Source organism: Electrophorus electricus, chromosome 6 (assembly GCF_013358815.1).
Source record: "Electrophorus electricus isolate fEleEle1 chromosome 6, fEleEle1.pri, whole genome shotgun sequence".
NCBI lineage: Eukaryota > Metazoa > Chordata > Actinopteri > Gymnotiformes > Gymnotidae > Electrophorus > Electrophorus electricus.
The window spans coordinates 14216650-14237835 of record NC_049540.1 but is presented as its reverse complement, the minus strand read 5'-3'; the positions used below and the strand labels follow the sequence as shown (position 1 = coordinate 14237835).

Genomic DNA, 21186 nt, shown 5'->3' with positions numbered 1-21186 from the left:
CTGGAGCTTTGGTCTTGATCTTGACTCGAGAGTCTTGATCTGGACTTGGTCTCTCCTAAGGTGTTCTCGAATTCAATTCTCTATATTAGACGTGCAATAAAGATTGTGCAATTTTACACATTTACCATTGGTTTGCACAACAGCATAAACAGAATGCCTTTAATTACTCAATATATCGTCTACAACTTGTGCCCTAGTAACATTTAAACAGCAAGCCAGAGGTTTCGTTTCGCGCTAAAATAACTTGGTTTTCCCACGCATCACCAAACAACCGCCAATGGCACAGAATAAACAAGGAATGGGCTGTGCTTGCAGACTGAGTTCGCGCTCCAGTTGGCCTCTCCGATCAAATAGCATTACGCAAACAGTATGCACGTCAACGTCCTAGTATCAAAAGGTGCAACGTCAGACACTGTTAAATATGCAAGCCTCTGATTGGATAAACGCGACCAGCGCTCAGTAATGGTTGGTTTATAGTCGACGGGGTTGAGTCCCACCCACCGAAAGCTGGCAGGTTTTCCAACGCCACTCAGCGGTGCATCACGGTGGTTTGGTAGCGGGTGGGGAAGAGTCGGGCAACGACTGACCCTATATACAACAAAACTTGGACGAAACTCGGGGTTAGGGGTTGCCCAGACTGATTTCAAACCTATAAACTGCCCTGCCCCCTTTTACCTTTCACTCCATATCTGACAGCTCGTCTAATGTCGGATTTCAAGCTTGGGATTGTTCGACTTGGCCGTGTGGCCGGGAAGGTGAGCCGAATCCTAGTGACTGCCATGTGCGACACGAAGGGGAGGGGATCACAAAACCTTTAGCTAGCTAGCTAGTAAAATGGCTTTTTTAGAATTTATGAGGAAATCTAACATTTGACATATAACTGTGCTGTTTATATTGCAATATTTGCGTGTTTTTTCGTTTAAATCAACAGTTCTACAAGCGGCCGGTGTCCTAATAAGCGATTCTCCGGAATCGTTTTGTCGCACGAGCCGCCTACTTTGCTGTGCTAGCTGGTGCTAACGAGGCTAGCCAAGGCTACCAGTTAGCCAGCAAAATAAAGAAGATTGACGTATATCTAGCTAGCTACATCTATCATGTAGATTTAAACATTATCAGTTTGAAACTTTTAACAAGATGTGGGATTAAAACAGTAGTCACTAGTTTCTGACGGAACAGGGTTAATTACATTAGCTTGTAGACACAGATGCACATCGGGAGCCGTCGGCAAATCTCTCAAACAGGAACCGTTGCAACGTGACTTAAACCGGCATGTCGAAAGTGATGTGTTCAAGCCAGCTAGCTATCTAGTTCAACAACTATCTTAACTCGCAGGCTTGCTAGCTAACTCAAATTGCTTACCAGTAGATTTGACAAAAAAACATCGAGTACAGCAAGATGGCTAACTAAACAAGCGTTATTGTTATTAGCATTTGCAAATACACACTAGTATATATTGTGGTCCGATTTTAAATCTGTTAATTTGATTCTTTAAGTATTTACTATCTCTAAATGGCGAGGCATGTTTGTGCAAGCTAGTTAGCTGTTTATCCCGACATCTACAACTTCTTATGACCGGACAAATCCAATTCTCTGTCAGGCCGTTCATGCCGTGACACTAGAGGGCACCCGGAAAACAAAGATCAATTGGAATAGGTGTGACAATGCAAGAGAGTTCTGCTGGCGTTGAGAGTGAAGGCTGCTTTAGTCTCGTGATACACGCTGGATTACTGTGACACCGTTTAGCTGTTGATAGATACTGCAGTTTGTTCTGTTCTCAGCAGCTCATTGCATGTAGGATTTGAAGCGTGTATGTATCATTTACAGTTTTTTCTTGGAAATTGTAATTGCATGCTTTGTGTAGAAAGAATACCGTTTCACTGTAAGTAATGATGTAAGGAAAGTTGGTTCACCTGTTTGTGGCTTAAGAGGCTCCTAATATCGCCCATGAACACTGTTTTATTTCTTCCAGACAAAGTACACCCTCATTGATGAGCAGGACATACCACTGGTAGAAAATTACGCCTTTGAGGTAAGCAATTTCTACAGGTGGTGATCTGATTTTGTTGACTTTGATTTATTTATTTTCTAATGGCTTGTACTGAAAGACTTCAAATTGGGTGTGATTTTGATCTCTCTCTCAATATTTACAGATGCTCACCCTGAGTGAAATGAACAGAATATATTATAGAAGTATTTGCACTAAATTGTCATCACTTCATAAGTCTAAGCAATAAACAGTTTCTATTTAAGAATTTGCAAATGGATTGCAGTCATAATGTGTTGGCTTCAGAATATAATCTGCATGTAATTTTTTTTTTTTTTTTGTCACAGGTAAATGAAATCTATCAATTTCTGTGAATGATCCTGATGGAAGGCAGTTGCATTAACCTGTTTTCTGTTAAAAATATTACTGAAGTTTGATCTTGAATTTTCTCATATGGTTTTCAGGCACGTCTTGAGGTTGATGCAGATGGCAATGGAGCAAAAATCTTTGCTTACGCCTTTGACATTGGCAAAGGCAGGGGGGCTGGTCGACCTTTGCACGAGTTACTCTGGTGAGTGGAGCATTCTTACAGAGAGGGGACATACGTCCTTACATACTTAAGTACTGAGGTGTTTATTTTGTCATGTTGATGTGCATGAATTTCTATGTTCAAGTGCCTCTGTATGTGGCTAATCTTTTGTGTGCATTTCTGTGCATGAGCAGGGAAAAGCACAGAGGTGGCATTGCTCCTAGTTTCCAAGTTGTCCATATAAACTCAGTTACAGTGGACAATCGTCTAGACAACTTGCGCCTCGTTCCTGTTGGCTGGAGTCCCAAACCAGAGGAGCTGTCCAGCAAGCAAAGGTAGCTGAGTTCACTAGTCACCTCAGTGGAGGAATGGTGGCACCATGCTAATCTCAAACTGCAGCTCTGGAATTTTAGACATTAATAGAACACAACTCTCTGATGTAATTACTGTACAAGGAAGCATTAGGCAAATCATGGCAGTTAGTCTTTGCCAAGCAAAAAAACATCCTTGTGTAGCCAGCTCTCCTTTTAGCAAAAACCTTGTCTCCATGCCTGTCATTTGAACCTGAACTTCTGTCCCTTGTGCAGAGAACAGTCGCTGTACTGGCTGGCCATCCAGCAGGTGCCAGCCGACCCAGTGGAGGAGCAGTATCTGGAGCTGAGCCGCACGCGCTATTACAATGCCAACGGCGAACTGGTGGAGGAGGAAGAGTGCTCCTGCACTTACTATGAATGCCATTACCCCCCCTGCTCACTTATCGAGAGGAGGGTCAGTCCAGCCATATCTGACTTTTTGTTGAGACATTGCCGGTGGCACATTGGCAAAAAAACACCCCAACATTTTCTCAACCTTAAAAATTGTTTGGATAATAGCCCTTTACTGAGTAACCCTTAAAATCGATAGTAGGTATTCTTTTAATGTAATTCTGCCTTTTTGATTTGGCAACTGTAGTGACAGAAATAACCAAGATGTATGCTCTCTTGCATGTAGATTACCATGTTGATTACCTGTTGTGTATATTTGTGTACTCTGTTTTAATGGCTGCTTTGTCATGCCTCTTTAGCTGCGCGAGTTCAACATCTGTGGGCGCTGCCAGGTGGCGCGATACTGTGGCTCGCAGTGTCAGCAGAGGGATTGGCCAGCCCACAAGAAGCAGTGCCGTGAGCGCAAGAAGGCATTGGCCCTGGAATCCGAGCCTGAGCGGTGATCCCCGGAACCCCATGCTCGGCAGTGGGGTCAAGGGCGGGGGGAAGGGGGAATGGGCTGTGCGGTGAGACTTGCGAAGCTGAAATGCAAAAACAAATCTGCTGACTGATGGGACGGGTGACACCTTGGTGGGTAAGACAGGCCTGTTGGGGAAGAAGATGAAGAGGGGGGGGGGGGAAAAACGCTCCTTCCTTCCCAGAACTTTGACATCTCCTTGGCTTGTCTAAGGGGGTTATGGGTTGGAATGGGAGAGGGGGATTTTTTTTGTTTGTTTGTTTAGAGGGAGGCCGTAAAAGGCTCTACCTGCTGCTATGGATGTGTGTTTTGTGAAGAAAAACGCCATTGCCGTCATAACTTCCTGTGTGGACTGTGGACAGTTCATAAGCTCACTCCTTTCCATCCATGCGCCTGTCATGAAGTGTTAGCAGCTGGTATCGAGGGATAAGCCTGCTGTATGAAAAAAGATGGTATAACGGACCTCTTCACTGTACTACCCTTTTCCTCTCCCGGTTGGACTTCCTGTGCACATATCCATGCACACACTCCCTCGCCATAACCCTCCCAAAGTGTGCAGCAGAGGACTGTGTAGATTCACACTACCAGTATTTGTGTGTGTGTGTGTGTGTGTGTGTGTGTGTGTGTGTGTGTGAGAGAGAGAGAGATGCAATGATCATTAATGACTGAAGGACATTGGATGAAGTGGTAGATTTTTGTTTCTTTTTGTTTTTCTTTTTTCGTTTCCCTTTCTTGGGCTGGGTGGGAGGGATGGGGAAATTTATTGTTCAATCTGGGATGTCACTTGTTGAACCATTACAATGTTCTATTGTCCAGTTTCTAAAATGCATTACTCTCGGTGCTGCATTACAATCCCAGTTACGCTTCCAGCTTAAGTCACATTAACACACACCATCACTAGCATTCAGCTTCTAGGGATGTCCTGGGAAAAACTTGAAAATCCACAGAGAAAGTTGTCTCAGAGAAATTTTGTCAACATCTGCTTGGAGAAGTCTGCGAGTTGACAGTTGGGTTTCTTATTTGTTTGTGTCTCCTTGATGTCCCATAAGCATAGCTTATGTACTTTTCTCTCTTATTTTATGTTTTGTATATAACCCTCAATCTAAAAGAAAAAACACCTACATGCACACATGTCTAAAGTGTGTCTTCCTTTTATGTGAATGGCAACTCTAGCGAACTGTGATGCGCACGCACATAAACACAAATTAGCATGTATTGCAGATATACGTGCAATTTGTTGATGGTTGTGTGTACCAATATGTTTATTTATCTGGAGGGGGTTGAACACTGTGCACTGAGTATCCTCACTTTTATCTTTCATTTAGGCAGGGCGACACGTCCGAATGATCGAAAGTGGGGAGTCTGTCTTTTTTTCTAAGAATATTACAAACATTTAAATACATAGAAAACAGTATGAAAAATATGTGATTGGGCATAATGTTGGTGATAACTGACCATCTCTTGTCACTGTAAAATAAAAGAATCAAGTAATGGTGATGTGGGAGTATGTTTATGCTGGGGAAGAAGTCCTGAGGATGTTTATTTTGTTAAAGCGGGTACAGTTTTGCTGGAAAAAAATGTCTGTATAAATGCATCACATGACATAGGAATAATGTTCCACAAGGACAGACTCTTAATCTAATTTTGTTCTCACAGTTGATACTTAATGTGAAAAGCAATGTTAAATTGATGAAACAATTTGTTGGCTAGCTCTGTGGACCTAAATTCCTCTGTGAAAAAGAAGGAAAATCGATGTTATCTTTCACAGTGTGTAGTTATTGAAGGCTTTAAGCGTGATGGTATACACACCTAAATATTCTAATTTGTTAATTTTGCAAGTGAGCTTTTTACCATTTTTTTAAACTATATTGCAATTCAGCAGAAAAAATGGACACTTTGGATGGAGCTTGAGCAAATCTAAATATATGACACAAGATTTATTGGATAAAGGTCCCATGACTATTCTTTAACATTTTGATTTCCTTCTCTCCAGTTTAAAGATTAATCTACAAATTCTGGATGTTGAGTTCATTATGTATTGAACTTGGTGTCCAAAAGCTTAAGTGTAAATAAATCTTCAGCTCTGTAGGCATGTGAGTGTGAATTTTAATATGATGTAAAGTAAGCTTTGTTAGCTGGATGGCACACCATTAGGCCTAAAGATGGAACGAGGTTGGACAGGTTAATGGATATCATGAATAGCCTTTGTCAAAATGTGTTCATTGGAACCAGAGGGTGGCACTTGCATGTTCAACTTTTCTAGTAGTCACCCTAGAACCTGCTGTATTGGACCCTATAGTCACGTTTAAACTGTAATGTTGCAATGTTGTAATATCAGCAAAAGTAATACTTGGTTTTTATCCACAGTGATATTTTAGCTGAGTTCTAGGGAATCTTCTTCACTTGTACTGTTGGAAGAGCGCTTCAGATTAGAAACCAATTTATTATGCAGTAAGCAAAAAGAAACCAATGGTTTGTTGTTAAATCGCTAGTAAAAGTAATTGCCACTGTCGTTCATCATCTAGGATAAAATATTTTCTGTGTTTTCTTTGTGCCCAATCTCCATTCTGCTTACAGTGCTGGTAGAACGATCATCTGTCCAGCTCTGTGGCAGAAAGGTGATGTGTTGAAGTGGCTCACGTTTTCTGACCTTTCACAAGTTCACTTCACAAAAGGTGAGGTGGCTCAGGAGAGTAAGGGCTCGCTTGCTGAAAGCATACTTCAGGGGAGTTACAGAGAAGAATGCATTACAGGGCATATGTGTTTATTATATTCTTACGAAGTATGATTGGTACCACTTAAACAACTTAACAGAGCCTCCATGTCCACATGTATAGCAGTATACATTTTACATACTTAAATCTGTAATTCTTTCCTGCATTTTAGGTACATGCTCAAGTATCAGATACATAATGGCACAAGCTGTTTTACTGGTTCTGCATCAGTTCTGTGAAGACAAATATACTTCATAACATTCTTATTAAACTACTGCTGTAGTATCACAGGCAGCATAAGTCATGGGCACAGTGTGATTAAGGTGAGTTAATGATTAATGTCATTTGTGGGGATGGTGGTGGGAATGAAAACAGATTCAAAATTGATTTCTTTTTGCCATTTAGAAATGGCAAAAAACCTTATTAAACTGTTTTCCTCAACATTTTAGTCATGTTTTATTATCTTTTTGGTAACTAGTACGTGTATTTGGTATTTTGATTGTATTACAGTAATAATGATAATGTGGAATACTGCCAACTTGAGTTCATCTAACTTACAAAAGCATAACCTGTCATGAAAATAAATCAGAAAAGTGTGTCTGAGTCTTAGAAGAACTTAACTGGTTTTTACAAAGCTCTCTGAAATCACTGAAACAGCTACTCTATTATCTTTGACAATTAAAGAAGTGCATCATGAATAACCCACCTCTAGATCAGTGAATCAGAATGCATGCAAGACTTTTGTTGTATTTGTGCCCTCTGTTTGAACTCAGGTGAGTGGAGTAGAAGTACTATATAAGCTATTTAATACAGAATGTAAAATACAATATAGTATAAAAGACAGTAAAGTCAAACAACAGATCTGCTTCGCATTAATCCATTTATAGTGGTTTTCTACGTGTGTGTATATAATTCATCAAGTTATTGTGGTTTACTGTATGTTTGTACATAATACAGGTATTGTGGTTTCCTACGTGTACGTAATCCAGATATTGTTGTTTCCTGCTTATAGGGGAATGGTGGTGTTTGGCTTTTGTTGGCACCAGTATTGGCATTATGTTTGTGTTTACTTGCAAGGAGGTTCAGTACAGGTGTGGTAGCCTGAAGTATTTCCCACAAATCAGAGAAACCACCTTGGTTCCTGTGAATGGCTGGTTGTTTAGTGGTGTGTGTGTGTGTACAGGACTGGCAATAGACTTGTAATAGACTGGTTACAAGAACATTCTTGAAATCCTTTGCTTACAGATGTAAGTACAAGGCCAATAATCAGTGGAGGTCTATACAGCCGTGATACAGCAGAACTTTGCCATAGGCCCTTTATCGTGTAATAATTTCAGTTATTACTAATTACCTGTTTTCTTTCTGGAATGCCTACGAAGTCCTAGAAGAGCTGTAACCTTGCTGTGTTGTGCACTGACACTATATGCACAAGTGTCATCATAAACATCAGTAGTTTGGGGAAGTCATGTACCTGAGGTCTCTCATACCTTCACAAATGCAATTGTTAGGGAAGTGCAAGAAATTATAGCTACATTAACGAAAGTTACATATTTAACTCAAAGTTAAATATACATAACATTTGTCAACTCCATACTGGCATATTTTTAAGCATGTCGTCATCACGCTCACCCATTTGCTTTGTCATATCACAAGTCCTATTGCAGTTGCAATATTATCACAATGTGATATTTTGATCCTTCCATGCATCCCTAGTATATGCTTGATTTGGATTGTCTTCGGTGTTATCAGAAATCCAACTGACAGAATATCTTAATTTCTCATGTACATATTTGTCTGCTGATCTCCTCTCATCACATTTAATATGCTGCTGATTTGATTTATTTCTCTAGTACGGAATTTGAGTACTCGAGGGGTATTAGGTTATTAATATTAAGGTTTGAAATTAGGCTGTGAAATTGCTTATTTTAGACATAATAGCAAAACTACTATTAATAATAAATGCATTAGATTATAAAATAAATGATATTAAATTATATACACTTAAAATTATTACAATGAGAAGATGACCTGTTTGAATGTAAATAGAACTGGGGTGAAGAGAATCTAATAATGGTAACCATCATAGATAAATTATATACAAAAGAGATGAAAGACATTACACTGAACAAATAAACATGAGAATCTGCAAACAAAAGCTCAAGTAATTAAATGAGAATAGGCAGCACACAAACAAGAACCACAGAATGTATACCCACACAAGCACTGAGAGCCAGTAGTCATACAAGGTGGTGTGTGATATGGGGGCACTAGAGAAATATCATTTAACTTAAATATTACTTTTAATGTAAACATAAAATAAATAAAAATATATGTTAGGGGGTTTTATGTCTAATTCCAATTTCTATTTCTTTAAATTAGTTTGAACTAAAAAATGGGCATTTTATATTTTTTGTCACGTCTTCTGAATGCACTCGACCCATTATAAACTACGTAACCCACGAGCCTCCTGTTCGTTCCAAATCCCCAGATTATTAGTCTCACCTGTGTCTTGTTTTCTATAATGTGTCTTCCTATATAAGACCTGTTTGTTCAGGCTGTCATTTTGAAATCTCGTTTGCCTGCCTCACCCGTCTGAGCCATTGTAATCTGTTACACTGGTTACTTTGTTCTCTGCCTGTATTTGGCATTTACTCTGTTGCCTGTTCCCTGTCAGATATGCCTGCTTACAGCCTTCCCTCTGGATATTACTATTGCCTGTTTTTTGACTATGATTTTGGATTGCCCCTTTTGTTATTAAACCTGTCAACCCTGCATTCAACTCTGTCTCACCAAACCTGACATTCTTAAATGAAACAAAACTGCTTGACTATCGAATAACAGGAAAATACATAATGTGCTACAACACATGTAATAGGCATTTGACAAATATGTTACTATGGAGGTAAGGTATGGAATCTGGCTAATTTATTACTATAGGTAACATACAACAGCTGGCTAATTTATTACTATGGTTAATGTATGGCATCTGGCTAATTTATTACTATGGCTAACATGACATCTGGCTAATTTATTATGATGTTTAACATAAAATCTAAATAAAATGCTACATCAATAAAAGTCAGCTTGAACAACCAATACAGTAAGTGTAACATGTTAACCTGCTGCCAGGTCTGACAGAACAACAGTGCCTACTCAGTTCTTGGACTGTGCACTTCAGTAGCCTATTCCTCTATAGAAGTTTCCTTCAATATCATGCTGTGTATTACAAACAATGAACTTACTTTACATGGTCTTTTCTCTTCTATCAACCTCAGTCTGACCAGACTTTGACCTCAGACTCATGGTGACTTAGAGGTTCTCACTTCAGCACATTGCAGAGTTGTTTCTTCTACCCACTGTTTAACAGTTTGGGAAAAATAACAATCATTTTATTTTGTAGGCTGTCATTCATTATTACACACAGTCATATTTTACATCATTATAAGTAGACCTAAACCTTCATTTTAATAAATGTATGAAAGCTATATTCATTTAAAAATATCCCAGGTACACATTGAACTATTCTAATAATACTAATGCTACTACTGCAACAAATAATAATAATAATTTTATTTACCACTATTTACCACTAGGTGGCGCATGATGCCCTCCAGGGAAAATAACCATCATGACTACAGGGTAAACGGCCTTCCTTAAAACCTAAACATATTCCCTCAAGCTCAACCACTTAATTAGTTCTCTGTATTCTAATTTTATTTTAATGATCAATTTAATTTATAATATAATATAATAACTTTTTTTTTTTAAAAGAACCTGCAGAAAGAAGGGTTAGGGTAAATCCCACAGCTAAATATTCCTTTTTTTGTCCCACAGTAATTCTACAGTCCAGTGGTCTGTTTATTTTTTTTTTATTCATACAAGTGATAGAGAAATTGTAAACTACAGTTTTGAGAGGTTTTAATTTCCTTAATGCATGTTATATTAGCTTATTCCCACAGATGCACAGAGATGCATAAAATAAGTCAGAATCATACGGTTATGCCAAAGCCAAACAGACCATCTACAGTACAATTAGCAGCATTGACTTTAAAATATTTTGGATGGTGGCTGTAGGCAGTACAAGTGATCTATAAGTATGTAGGAATCCTTATTAATAAAATTTAATTGTGTAAATCAGATCATTTCCTGTCAAGCACTGATGTGGTGGACGTGCCATCCTCACCACACATTTAAACCACAAGCAGTACATACAAACCACATTGTTCTGTCTTTGTTTCTGAAAATATAGCATCCCCTGCAAAAGCAAGAAGTTATTTAGTTTAATGCTCCAGCAGCCACACTTTTATGTGTACAGGTCAATCCCCTGCAATCCTGTTGTTTATGCCATTGAAAGCATCTTCTGTAAGTGGTTAAGTATACTGTACAGATCCTAGATACATTTTTACAAGTATGCGTCATTTGTTTGCCTTAATGCTTTAATCTCATTTGTTAAGATGTGTAATGCACAAATGGTTTGTTTCCCATTGTTAGTTTAGCCTCTACCTTTTGTCTCTATAAGTTATATAAGGTGTAAAACCTTTTATAAGCAGGATTTACTATTTGCAATTTGCAGTTTACATAGCCTTGAAATGTTTATATTTAATAAGTTGGTATAGCAGGCTTTTATAAGCAGTGGATCATTGTACTCGACAGTTAGCTTTTACAGATCCATATTGTCAACCATGCTTTAGCTCTGTTGTTGTACTTATACTGTATTTTCATTATTGTTGTTATAGTTTCACTCCCATTCATTTGGTGCATGAATGCATGGGTCAATAAAGCACAGGAGCTTGGACGCTATATTCTTACTCTCATGCATTTGTTTGAAGTGAGATTGGCTTGCTGTTAAATTGTGTATGCTTATACACACAAGGAGAACAGTACACACATACAGTGAATTAGGTCTAAATGGAATTTTAATCACCATACAGGACCAGTCAGGTAACCAATACAACATAATGTAAGTCCCTGTAACTGTAACATTGCAAGATACCTTTTTTTTTCTATATGAACTCATATTACATATGTTTTTCCACTTTAACTGGAGAATGATGGGGAAGACTCTTTCATGGACCAGGAATCTTGCAGGTTAAGCAATAGCTGAACTGGAAGATAAAGACAAAAAGGTGGTTATTCACAACACATTAAAACACTACCTCTCATCTTCAGTGCTATAAACCACAAGGTTTACCTAAAAGGTTCTGCAGCTCCATCCTCATATCCAGGATGTGCTGGAGTGTCTTCATTAACTCAAAGTACCTAAGCAGAAGGTCCATGGCCAAATCACCTTCTCGTCCTCCCTTTGGAGCCACATCTCCTCCACATATGTCTCCCAGTCTAATCTCTCTTTCTTCTTGGGTGTGCTGGAGGTCATACACAGTGGAAGTTCCTCAGTGGAGAGAAACTCCACGTGTTCCACAAAAGTGCAAACATGCAAACAGCAAAATTTCTCATACTATCCAAAAAAGCAACCTTGTATGGCCAAGTGATATTTCCCATCTATCTAATTGCCATGTTCAAAACCCCTGACAAACAATCTGTATTCCATGGGGTCGTCTGTAACTATAGGAATATTCTGGGGCGCTAGGGTAGTGAGTGTTTGTTGTCTCAATAGGAATTCAGTGATGGTTGCTTTGGGTCCCATTGACTCTTGTTCTGGCTGTGTATATAACAGATGTGCCATGTATGCTACCGCCTGCATGCTCCCTCTCCACACATGATCCAACACTACAAGGGATATGTTTAGGCAGTCTACAACTTTTTGGCTCAGAGGGTGTAAATGTTCCACTTCCATCAGGACTAAGAGCGCTAGATGTGAACTGAAGACTCTCAAACCCATCTAGCACTTTGAACTTAGCATCTGGTGCTGCCAAAGCAGACTGTATTTCTAGTTATTTGATCTGTAGCGTTAGCTTAGTGAAGATAGCTGCTGTTTCTTTTTTATTTTTGGCTTCTCGTTCGTCGAGCACATGTTTTTGCCTTAGAGGAGATGCTTGAGCTAGCAACGTGGCTCTCTCCCATTCAGTTTTCTGACAAGCAGCTGATGCAGACGGAAGATGCTTCTGAATGTACAGAGGAAGGTTTAAGTTATACACTAAGTTTAAGTTATACACTATCTGAAGTTTCAACCTCTTTATGGCACTTCTCAAACTCGACCATATGCAGATGAGTCTTTTCCATCCATATCTCTAACTTTTCTGTGAAATGCTTAGACATGTCAGCTTTAGGCTCAAACGATCTATTCTGCTCCTTATTCATCTCATCTTCTGACATCTGCTGAAGTAACACTTTAACAGTCATTATGCTCGCAAAACTCTCCAAACAGCCCATTGAACTGAACTACCAACATTGTCTAAACGACGTGCAGATTGCTATCTTTGCCGTCCTCCATTAATTGAAGCGTCTGATTCATTTTGCCTGTCAGCTGGCCCAGCTTAGCCTTCCGATTGCTAAATGTCCATTACAATCTTTCATCGATTGCCTTAGCAGTGAGTTTAACTGTTCTAGTCCCAGCAGCTGAGAAACATTCTACGTTTTCCATCATAAATACTGAAACCTGTACTAAGCTTGTGCTTACTGAACTAGATGCTGCTTCCTGTTTTTGAAACTTTTGCGCCAACACCACTGCTTCGGCATAGTAGCCCTTAATGGTCTTTAGTAATGATTACTAAAAAATAATATTGAAGAGGTGTGTCAATTAGCGAAGGCGATGTCCGATGCTGTAGTGTGCTCTGGTCCCATCGCAATGCGATATAACGTACAGCCGGTTATCTTCGCTGAACTGTTGAATGTCCAAGTCGCGCTCACAAAACAATGTGGGGTTCATAGATAATTGGAACACATGCAAGGGCATTGTTGGTGATTTCAACATTCACTTTGATAGTGCCCAAGACCCTCTGAGATCAGCCTTTAGTTCTATGTTAAAATCAATTGGTTTCACCCAATGTATAAAATAATCCAGTACTGACTTAGTACTGACATACGGTATAGACATGGAGAACATAGTTATACTACCCATTGGATGCCATCTCAGACAATTCCCTAATTTGATCTGAACTACGTATGAGCCACAATATAGTAATCTTGATTTCCTATCATACCAGATGCACGATCACGCCAGGCACTGCACCTAGATTTATTGCGAATCTCCCAGACTTATCATTTGCGACTAGGATACCCTCAAACCCCATGGAACTTGATCAAATAATTGAATGCTTAGAATGAGTATTCCACTGCACACTCAATGATGCAGCTCCACTTAAGAATAAAAAAAATTAGGGACAAAATGTAGTACCTTGGTATAATGATCACATTTGCAATTTAAAATAAAACACTCGAAAAATAGAAAGTAAATGGTAAACGCCACACTAAGCTTGTAGTCTTCCAGAAGTAGAGCCTTCAAGTACAGAAAAGCACTTATTTTCGCTCATACATCTGATCTCTTGACCCTAAAACAAAATAACAAAAATAATCTAAGATTTCTTTTTAGTACAATTGCACATCTAACTAGGAATAAATATGACACCAATGCTCAGATTACATCACATAGTAGTAATGAATTCATGAATGAGAAAATTAAGCACATTAGAGATAACATTAAGAGTATTAGCATGACGTTGAGCAGCTACTTAGAGATCAGAACAGCCAAGCCAAAAATGACTTTAGAATCCTTTACACCTATTCAAGAGCCAGAATTTACATCTCTGATCTTGGACTCAAAGTCCTCATGTAAATAATATTTTTAGGACTGCCTGTCTCCACCTTAGGAACATTTCAAAGATTAGGAACATGCTCTCCTCACCTGATACAGAAAAGTTAGTCCATGCATTTATTACTTCAAGATTGGACTACTGTACTGTCTTACTATCTGGCTGTACCACTGCGTGTCTAAACAAGCTCCAGCTGGTTCAAAATGCAGCAGTCAGAGTTCTTAATAGAACTAGAAAATTTGATCACATCACTCGTATCTTAGCTACTTTACAATGGCTCCCAGTACAATTTCGTATTGATTATAAAATAACTTACAAAGCACTGAATGGTCTTGACCCACAATATTTCAGAGAACTCTTAGTGCATTATGATCCACGTTTGCTTAGATCAAAAGTTGCAGGCTCTTTACTAGTACCAAGAATAAGAAAATCTACTGTGGGGGGCAGAGCCTTTTCCTATAAAGCTCCCACACTATGGAATAACCTTCCTGTAAATGTTCGAGACTCAGACACAGTCTGAATATTTAAAGCTAGGCTGAAAACCTATCTGTACAGTCAGGCATTTTATTAACTACTTCCCATCTTAGGTAAAGGTGTAGAACTGGGGGTCCATGGGCATTGAGAGTTATGGTAAACTGGGATGTTATGATACTGTCACTTCAACTCTCTTTTATCACTCAAGTTTGTTGACTGAGTGCGGCAGAGTGCTGATGTTCCAGGGTGCCCGCATGCCTGTAGTTCTTTCTGGCTCTATCCTTTAAGCTATGCTGCCATAGCTAGATCTGCTGGAGTCCATCTTTGTACATTATAGTTCCCTAATTTACATACCCTCATACCTGGACATGCCTAATAATCTATTCTCTCTTTCTGCCAAGGTACATCTACCTCTGATGTCCTACCCCTCTGAGCTGTTATGGCTACTCTCACCACCCTCTGATGTCCCCTGCTGTAGCCCACCACACCTCCACCCCAGTCAACTACTTCTTCTTTGCCTTTGACGTTCTTGTGCGAGATGTGTTTCGGACACATGCACACCATAAGGACCAGACTGGGACTTTTAGAAAACCAGACTAGACATTAATTGCTTATTTTTCCATTTTATTATTTATTTAATTTTTTCTTTCACTGTTTATTCTGCTCCTTATTGTCTATATTGTTAACATTGTCGGCCAGAGGACGATGCCCCCCCCTTTGAGTCTTTGTTTCTTCTTTATGCTCTAGGGACTTTTTCTTTGCCACTGTCGCATTTGTAAAGCTGCTTTATGACCACATCTGTTGTAAAAAGCACTGTTCAAATAAATTTGACTTTGAATTAAACAGAAACAAACTTGTGCAACTTTTGAAAGTTTTAATTGATATACAAACATGAAGCTGGATTTATCTCAATATAGTCACAAATAGGTGTGAAGGATTTTTTTATTATTTAATGTGCATGCTATATTATTGGTCTTTTTTCAAATGCTGGGTCCTTGAGGATATTTGGTAGGCAAATTTTCAGATGAGAAATGGTCCATCCAAAGTTAAAACAAAGTCTCAGGCCTGTGGACAATGTCGTGGTGTTTTGAGGCACCCAAATGATCGAAATAGTTGAGTTGGAGGTTTTTGGCTATCCTCTTACCCAGGCGTTCCAACAACTATGAAACAACATATCAGTAACATCAGATTGATACAGATAAAACATTATCAGGTTTGTCCTATAATCCAGAAACAGGTTTTCTTTCTTTTTGAATTAGGGTATTGAGAACCTAAAAAATATTAGTATTTACAAAAAATCAAAATAGTTCAGCAATATAATGATTAATCCATAGGATGCAATGCTTCATTATAAATAAATCCATTACCATGTATTTCTAGATTAGTATTTGGTAGAGTTTACAGTCACAAATTTTGGTTTTCACAAAGTTTGCTGCTTCGGTTTTTATGGAGGCAATTTGCATCAACTCTAGATTGTGAAGAGTGATCATATAAATTGTAAAATTAACTTCATCACAAAAATTACTTAATTTCAGCCACTGCATTTCAGCCCTGCCACAAAATCAAAATGGCCTGCTAGCATCATTTCAGTGATCTTCTCTTTAGCTCAGGAGAAAGTGTTAATGAGGACAAGGCAACTGATATCACTCTGTCATACTGATTAGAAGAGCAGACTGGTTGTTTTAAAAGGGTGGTGGTGCTTGAAGTTTTCTTCTGTTAACCATGGTTATCTCAGAAGAAACACTTGCAGTCATCATTGCATTGCATCAGAAGTGCTTCACAGGCAAGGACATTGCTGCATGTAAGATAACACCTAAATCAACCATATATCGAATCTATGGGATCATGTCACCACCAGCACAGAGCTTGCTGATGAATAGCAGAAGGCAGGTGTGAGTGCATCTGCACATACAGTGAGACGAAGGCTTTTGGAGGATGGTGTCAAGAAGGGCAGCAAAGAAGTCACTTCTCTCCAAGAAAAACAGCAAAGACAGACTGACATTTTGCAGGAAGTATAGGGAATAGACTGCAGAGGACTGTGGTAAAGTTATTTTCACTGATGAAGCCCCATTCCTACTATTTGGGACATCTGGACAAATGATTGTCCGGAGAAGAAAAGGTGAGCACTACCATGAGTCCTGTGTCATGCCAAAAGTGAGGCATCCTGAGCCCATTCATGTGTGGGGTTGGTTCTCATCCAAGGGAGCAGTTTTGCTCAAAGTTTTGCCTAAGAACACTGTGGTGACTAAGGAATGGTATCAAAACATTCTCCAAGAGCAACTTCTCCCAATGATCAAGGAGCAATTTGGTGATCAATGCTTTTTGCAGCATGATGTAGCACCATGTCATAAGGCAAAAGTGATAACCAAGTGGTTTGGTGAACAAAACATTGAAATTTTGACTCTATGGCCAGGAAACTACCCAGACCTCAATCCCATTGAGAATCTGTGGCAATCCACAAAAAGAGGGTGGACAAACAAAAACCCAAACTGTGCAAAAAATGGGTTGGCATCAGTCAAGATTTTGCCCAGAAGCTGATATCCAGCATGCCAAGGCGAATTGCAGAAGTGTTAAAAAAGCAGTCAACACTGTAAATATTAAGTCTTTATTTAAATTGGATGTATTTGTCAAAAAGTAAAAAACTTCTGAAATGCTTTCAATTGTACTTGGCTATACCATATCAACATCTGACCAAAGAATCTTAAAAAAAAAAAAAAAAAAAAAAAAACCTCAGGCAGTAAACTTTGTAAAAACCAAACTTTGTCAGTCTCAACTTTTGGCCAGAACTGTGCATGTCCTGATTTTCTTATGTCTAAATAGATGACCCATTTGTGCTGTACCTCTTTTTTCTTAGAAAAGCCACAAAGATCCTGTGCATCAATCTTGTATCCGTTTAAGATCAATTTAAAGTAAAGGTTTCCTAAGGTTTTAATAAGAAATCATGCGATTTACAAAATATCCCCCAAATATGACAAGGCATAGTGTACAAGTTAAAATATAAATATCAGAGTACAGTTAAAATCTTTAAACAATGTTCTGTCATTTTAAATACAATGTGACTAGCAGAAACGGGCAAGGAAGTAACCAGGACTCACTTACTCTTGTCATTAGAACTATCGCTCTTCTGTGCAATCATGCGAATGTAGATCCGGTAAAGCGGAGCACGGTGCCATAAATGATTACGCACATAGCAACGATACTCTTTGGTTTTATGATCAATCACAAGGCAGTGACAGAAAGCCCCAGAGCAGATCAGCCAAAGAGAGATGCACACACCGAAGATCAAAAAGCCTGCATTATTAGGTTGGTCCTATCATAGATACAGAAAAGATGGTTTAAGAATTGTTGTGCAAAGACTGATGCCTTCCTAAGTAGAATTTAAATCTCAAATTTTGGGACCAAATGTTTTGTCTTTATATTAGAAGAAGATTTATCTGTTCCATTTAGCTGGTGAAAATTTTACAAACCTCCCGATACAACTTCATACAGAGAATTCCAATAACTGAAGCAAGAATAAGAAGAGTGCCCTTCCAGATACTATTTTTATAATATTCCAGCACAAACACTGTAAACATGCAAAGAATATTGTATAAATTAATTATTGCATACTGTTCATTCAATTAAATCATTCTCACAGCTGAACATCCAACTTCATGACAGTCTATATGATATGAAAGCACATCCTTTACTCTTTTTGCTACTCACCATCATTTTCCTGTCTGAAAGGATAGCTTGGGTTCTGCTTGATCTTGTCAATAAGAATTCCTTCTGCAGATCTTAAGAAATTCCATTTCCAGGTACCAAAGATAGTCATGATTCTACACTGAAAACATATATATTTTTAATCACTTGGTCACAAATATGATCAGCAAATATAAACATCACCACTCTGGCAGATTCCTCTTTTTGCAATACCACACCTGTGATACCTGCTGTATGATACCAAAATAAACACGAACAGCAAAGCTAGAAATAACGTTTTACGGGGGTATGTCCATTTTGCTTAACATTATGTCCGAAATGAAGATTATTATTTATTATTTTTTTAAATTTCGAAACTCGCAAGTGTGAAAACTTGGATGTGTTATAAAGGTTGCGTTTACAGATATAAATTCAGAATATACTGCTGTGCATGTAACGAAACTATAGTTCGTTCCAGTTCCTTAGATTAACTAAAGCGCTTACTCTGGCTATTGTGGGCATATATACGCCATTGTAATAATTACATAAGTCTTTTCATGGCTGTGCCTTTGCCAGAAAGGGGCATGATTCTTATAATACAATTTAATATTACGAACTATTCTTTTGATATTTCAATACGTGGTCTTTGTCCTTCTCCTATAGTCTCCGAAACGATTCCGCATTTACATTGCGTCCCTTATATAAACGGTTATTCCATTCCACAAATCTTAATCACTAGCATGAATTAACCTGATTTCCTTTGCCCTAAAGACCAAAGTATTCATTAAGTTGCGTAAATTATGAAGACACGCCCTTTTGTACTATACTAAACACACACGTCTACGTGAATATACCGAGATCATTCATTCTTGTTAAACCCTTTTGGCATGTGCAATTCCAAAGAAAGTTACCTTTTATCTTATTTTGTCCGGTTAACCGACGCAGCCTACTAAATGTTAGTTGCTAAATGTTACAGGCAACTGCTGATCTCACAGCGCTATAGGTTTGTGACTATATATAAATTTAGACCTGTTTGTTTCTGTTTGTTTTTAAACGGCAACACCAGTGGTCTTAATTTATATATAGTACGTGGTTTCGACGTCACAAACATATAGCAAGATTATGTGTAGTGTATTCCGGTGCCAAATTAAAAAAAGTTTTATTGCCGTCTCAAGGTCAACAAAGTACTTCTCATTCTGTGTACTGAACAGTATATATCCACTCTAGAGGGACAATAACAATAACAACTTGTCAATTAAAAGATTGGAATTTTCAAAAATCAACTGTGAAGTAGTTAGTTAGCTATGGAAATACTTTTGTACCAGCAGGGTCCGTGCATCATTGCTTTGTTCATTTATTCACTTTTTTTTTTCGGAGGGGGGGGGGGGGGTGGTGATTTTTATAGAAAAATGATTTCTTATTTTTTATTTTAAAATTGATTATTCTAACAACAATAAAAGGAAGAGAATAAAACAACAAATTTTTCTTTTCATCGCCTTAGGTTATTATTTTCGATTCCTTTACGTACGGTGTAGTTGTGTCATTCTTTTCTTTTTAGAGATGAATGGGCCTATATGTTATTTAATTCAAGAAAAAGAGTAATGTTCAGAGGATGACATGACAGGCGGCAATACTGCCTATTATTTTAGGTATTTTATTTATAGGCTAATTTATTTGATATTGAATTATGCATTGTAAAGTAAGCTAGTTAGCTAAGACACTATCAGGACGTTAGTCGATGGAATGTACATTAACAGTTATACCGGGGGGGCGGGCATACTGCTTATGTAGCTAACTATACAGAACAAATTCATTAGGATGTGAGATTAGCTAGTACTGTTTTCCAAGTAGCTAGCTGGCTGACTTAATTGGTCAGTTTCTAACAGATAATGCATCTAACAGATAATGCAAATGTAGCCTTGTTTCCTGCATCAAATGGGGACTTTAGCACGTTAAAAAAACAGGCCATTATGAAGTTCATAGACAAATTTAACCCTTGTCCAGATTTTCAACCTAACATTTTGTGGAAATGTTGGTGTCTTTTCCTAAGAATAATTTTTTCTAAAAATAAATAGTTATTTCTTGTTTCTGTATCAGTTTCAGCACAATATCTTTGTATAATGACACTACATTGGATGATATAACTATTTTGGATTCTAAAATAAGACTTAATTTGTTGAATGATGATGATATTGCTTTTTATAACATTATTTTTTTCTGAAAATAAAAACATTTAAATTTAAATTACACATACTTCGGCTTCAGAGAGCATTCCGTGATTATACAACCAATTTGGCACAACTGACAAAGTCAGACTGGATGTGAAGAACCTTATTATGTTATCAGAATGAAAAGTCATAAATAGAAGTTTGATTTTACACTAGGTCTTGAGTATTATAAGAAATAGTATAGAATTAGCAGTGAGACTTGGAAATGGACAGTTACAAAAGTGGGAATGTAATGCTGCGCAATGATCTCATTACTGTTGGTTGTGTTTGAAAGTTTAGCTGCCTTAGCAGGTTGTGTCTGTGTTCAGACAATCTTACATTGTACAAGCACAGGTAAAACTTGAAACTTAGTATATTGAAACTGCATTATCCTGCTGAACAGAGACTTGATATTTTGAATAAAATGCTGGACAATAAGCGAAAGTCAATGAACTGTCCAAAGATTTCTTTCTAGAAAAAACAACCATTTGATAAAGAGGGCAGTGGTAGCTCAGTGGTTATGGTACATCATTTGTAATTGGAAGGTTGCTAGTTCATACCCCACCACTACCAAGTCACCACTGTTGGGCCCCTGTGCAAAGCCCTTAATCTTCAATCATAATTGTAAGTAGCTTTGGACAAAAGTGTCAGGTAAATGTAAACAATA

At 38.1% G+C, this 21186-nt stretch overlaps 1 protein-coding gene across 1 annotated transcript; it reads left to right on the top strand.

Annotated features, from left to right (window-relative positions):
• The first annotated feature begins 524 nt into the window (after nucleotides 1–524).
• zmynd19 (zinc finger, MYND-type containing 19) lies at nucleotides 525–5820 on the top strand. The gene is made up of 6 exons (XM_027027133.2): nucleotides 525–755; nucleotides 1970–2029; nucleotides 2449–2555; nucleotides 2708–2848; nucleotides 3101–3281; nucleotides 3577–5820. The coding sequence occupies exons 1-6, from the start codon at nucleotides 705–707 to the stop codon at nucleotides 3718–3720; spliced, it is 684 nt and encodes a 227-aa protein (XP_026882934.1). The 5' UTR covers nucleotides 525–704; the 3' UTR covers nucleotides 3721–5820.
• Nucleotides 5821–21186: the final 15366 nt, after the last annotated feature.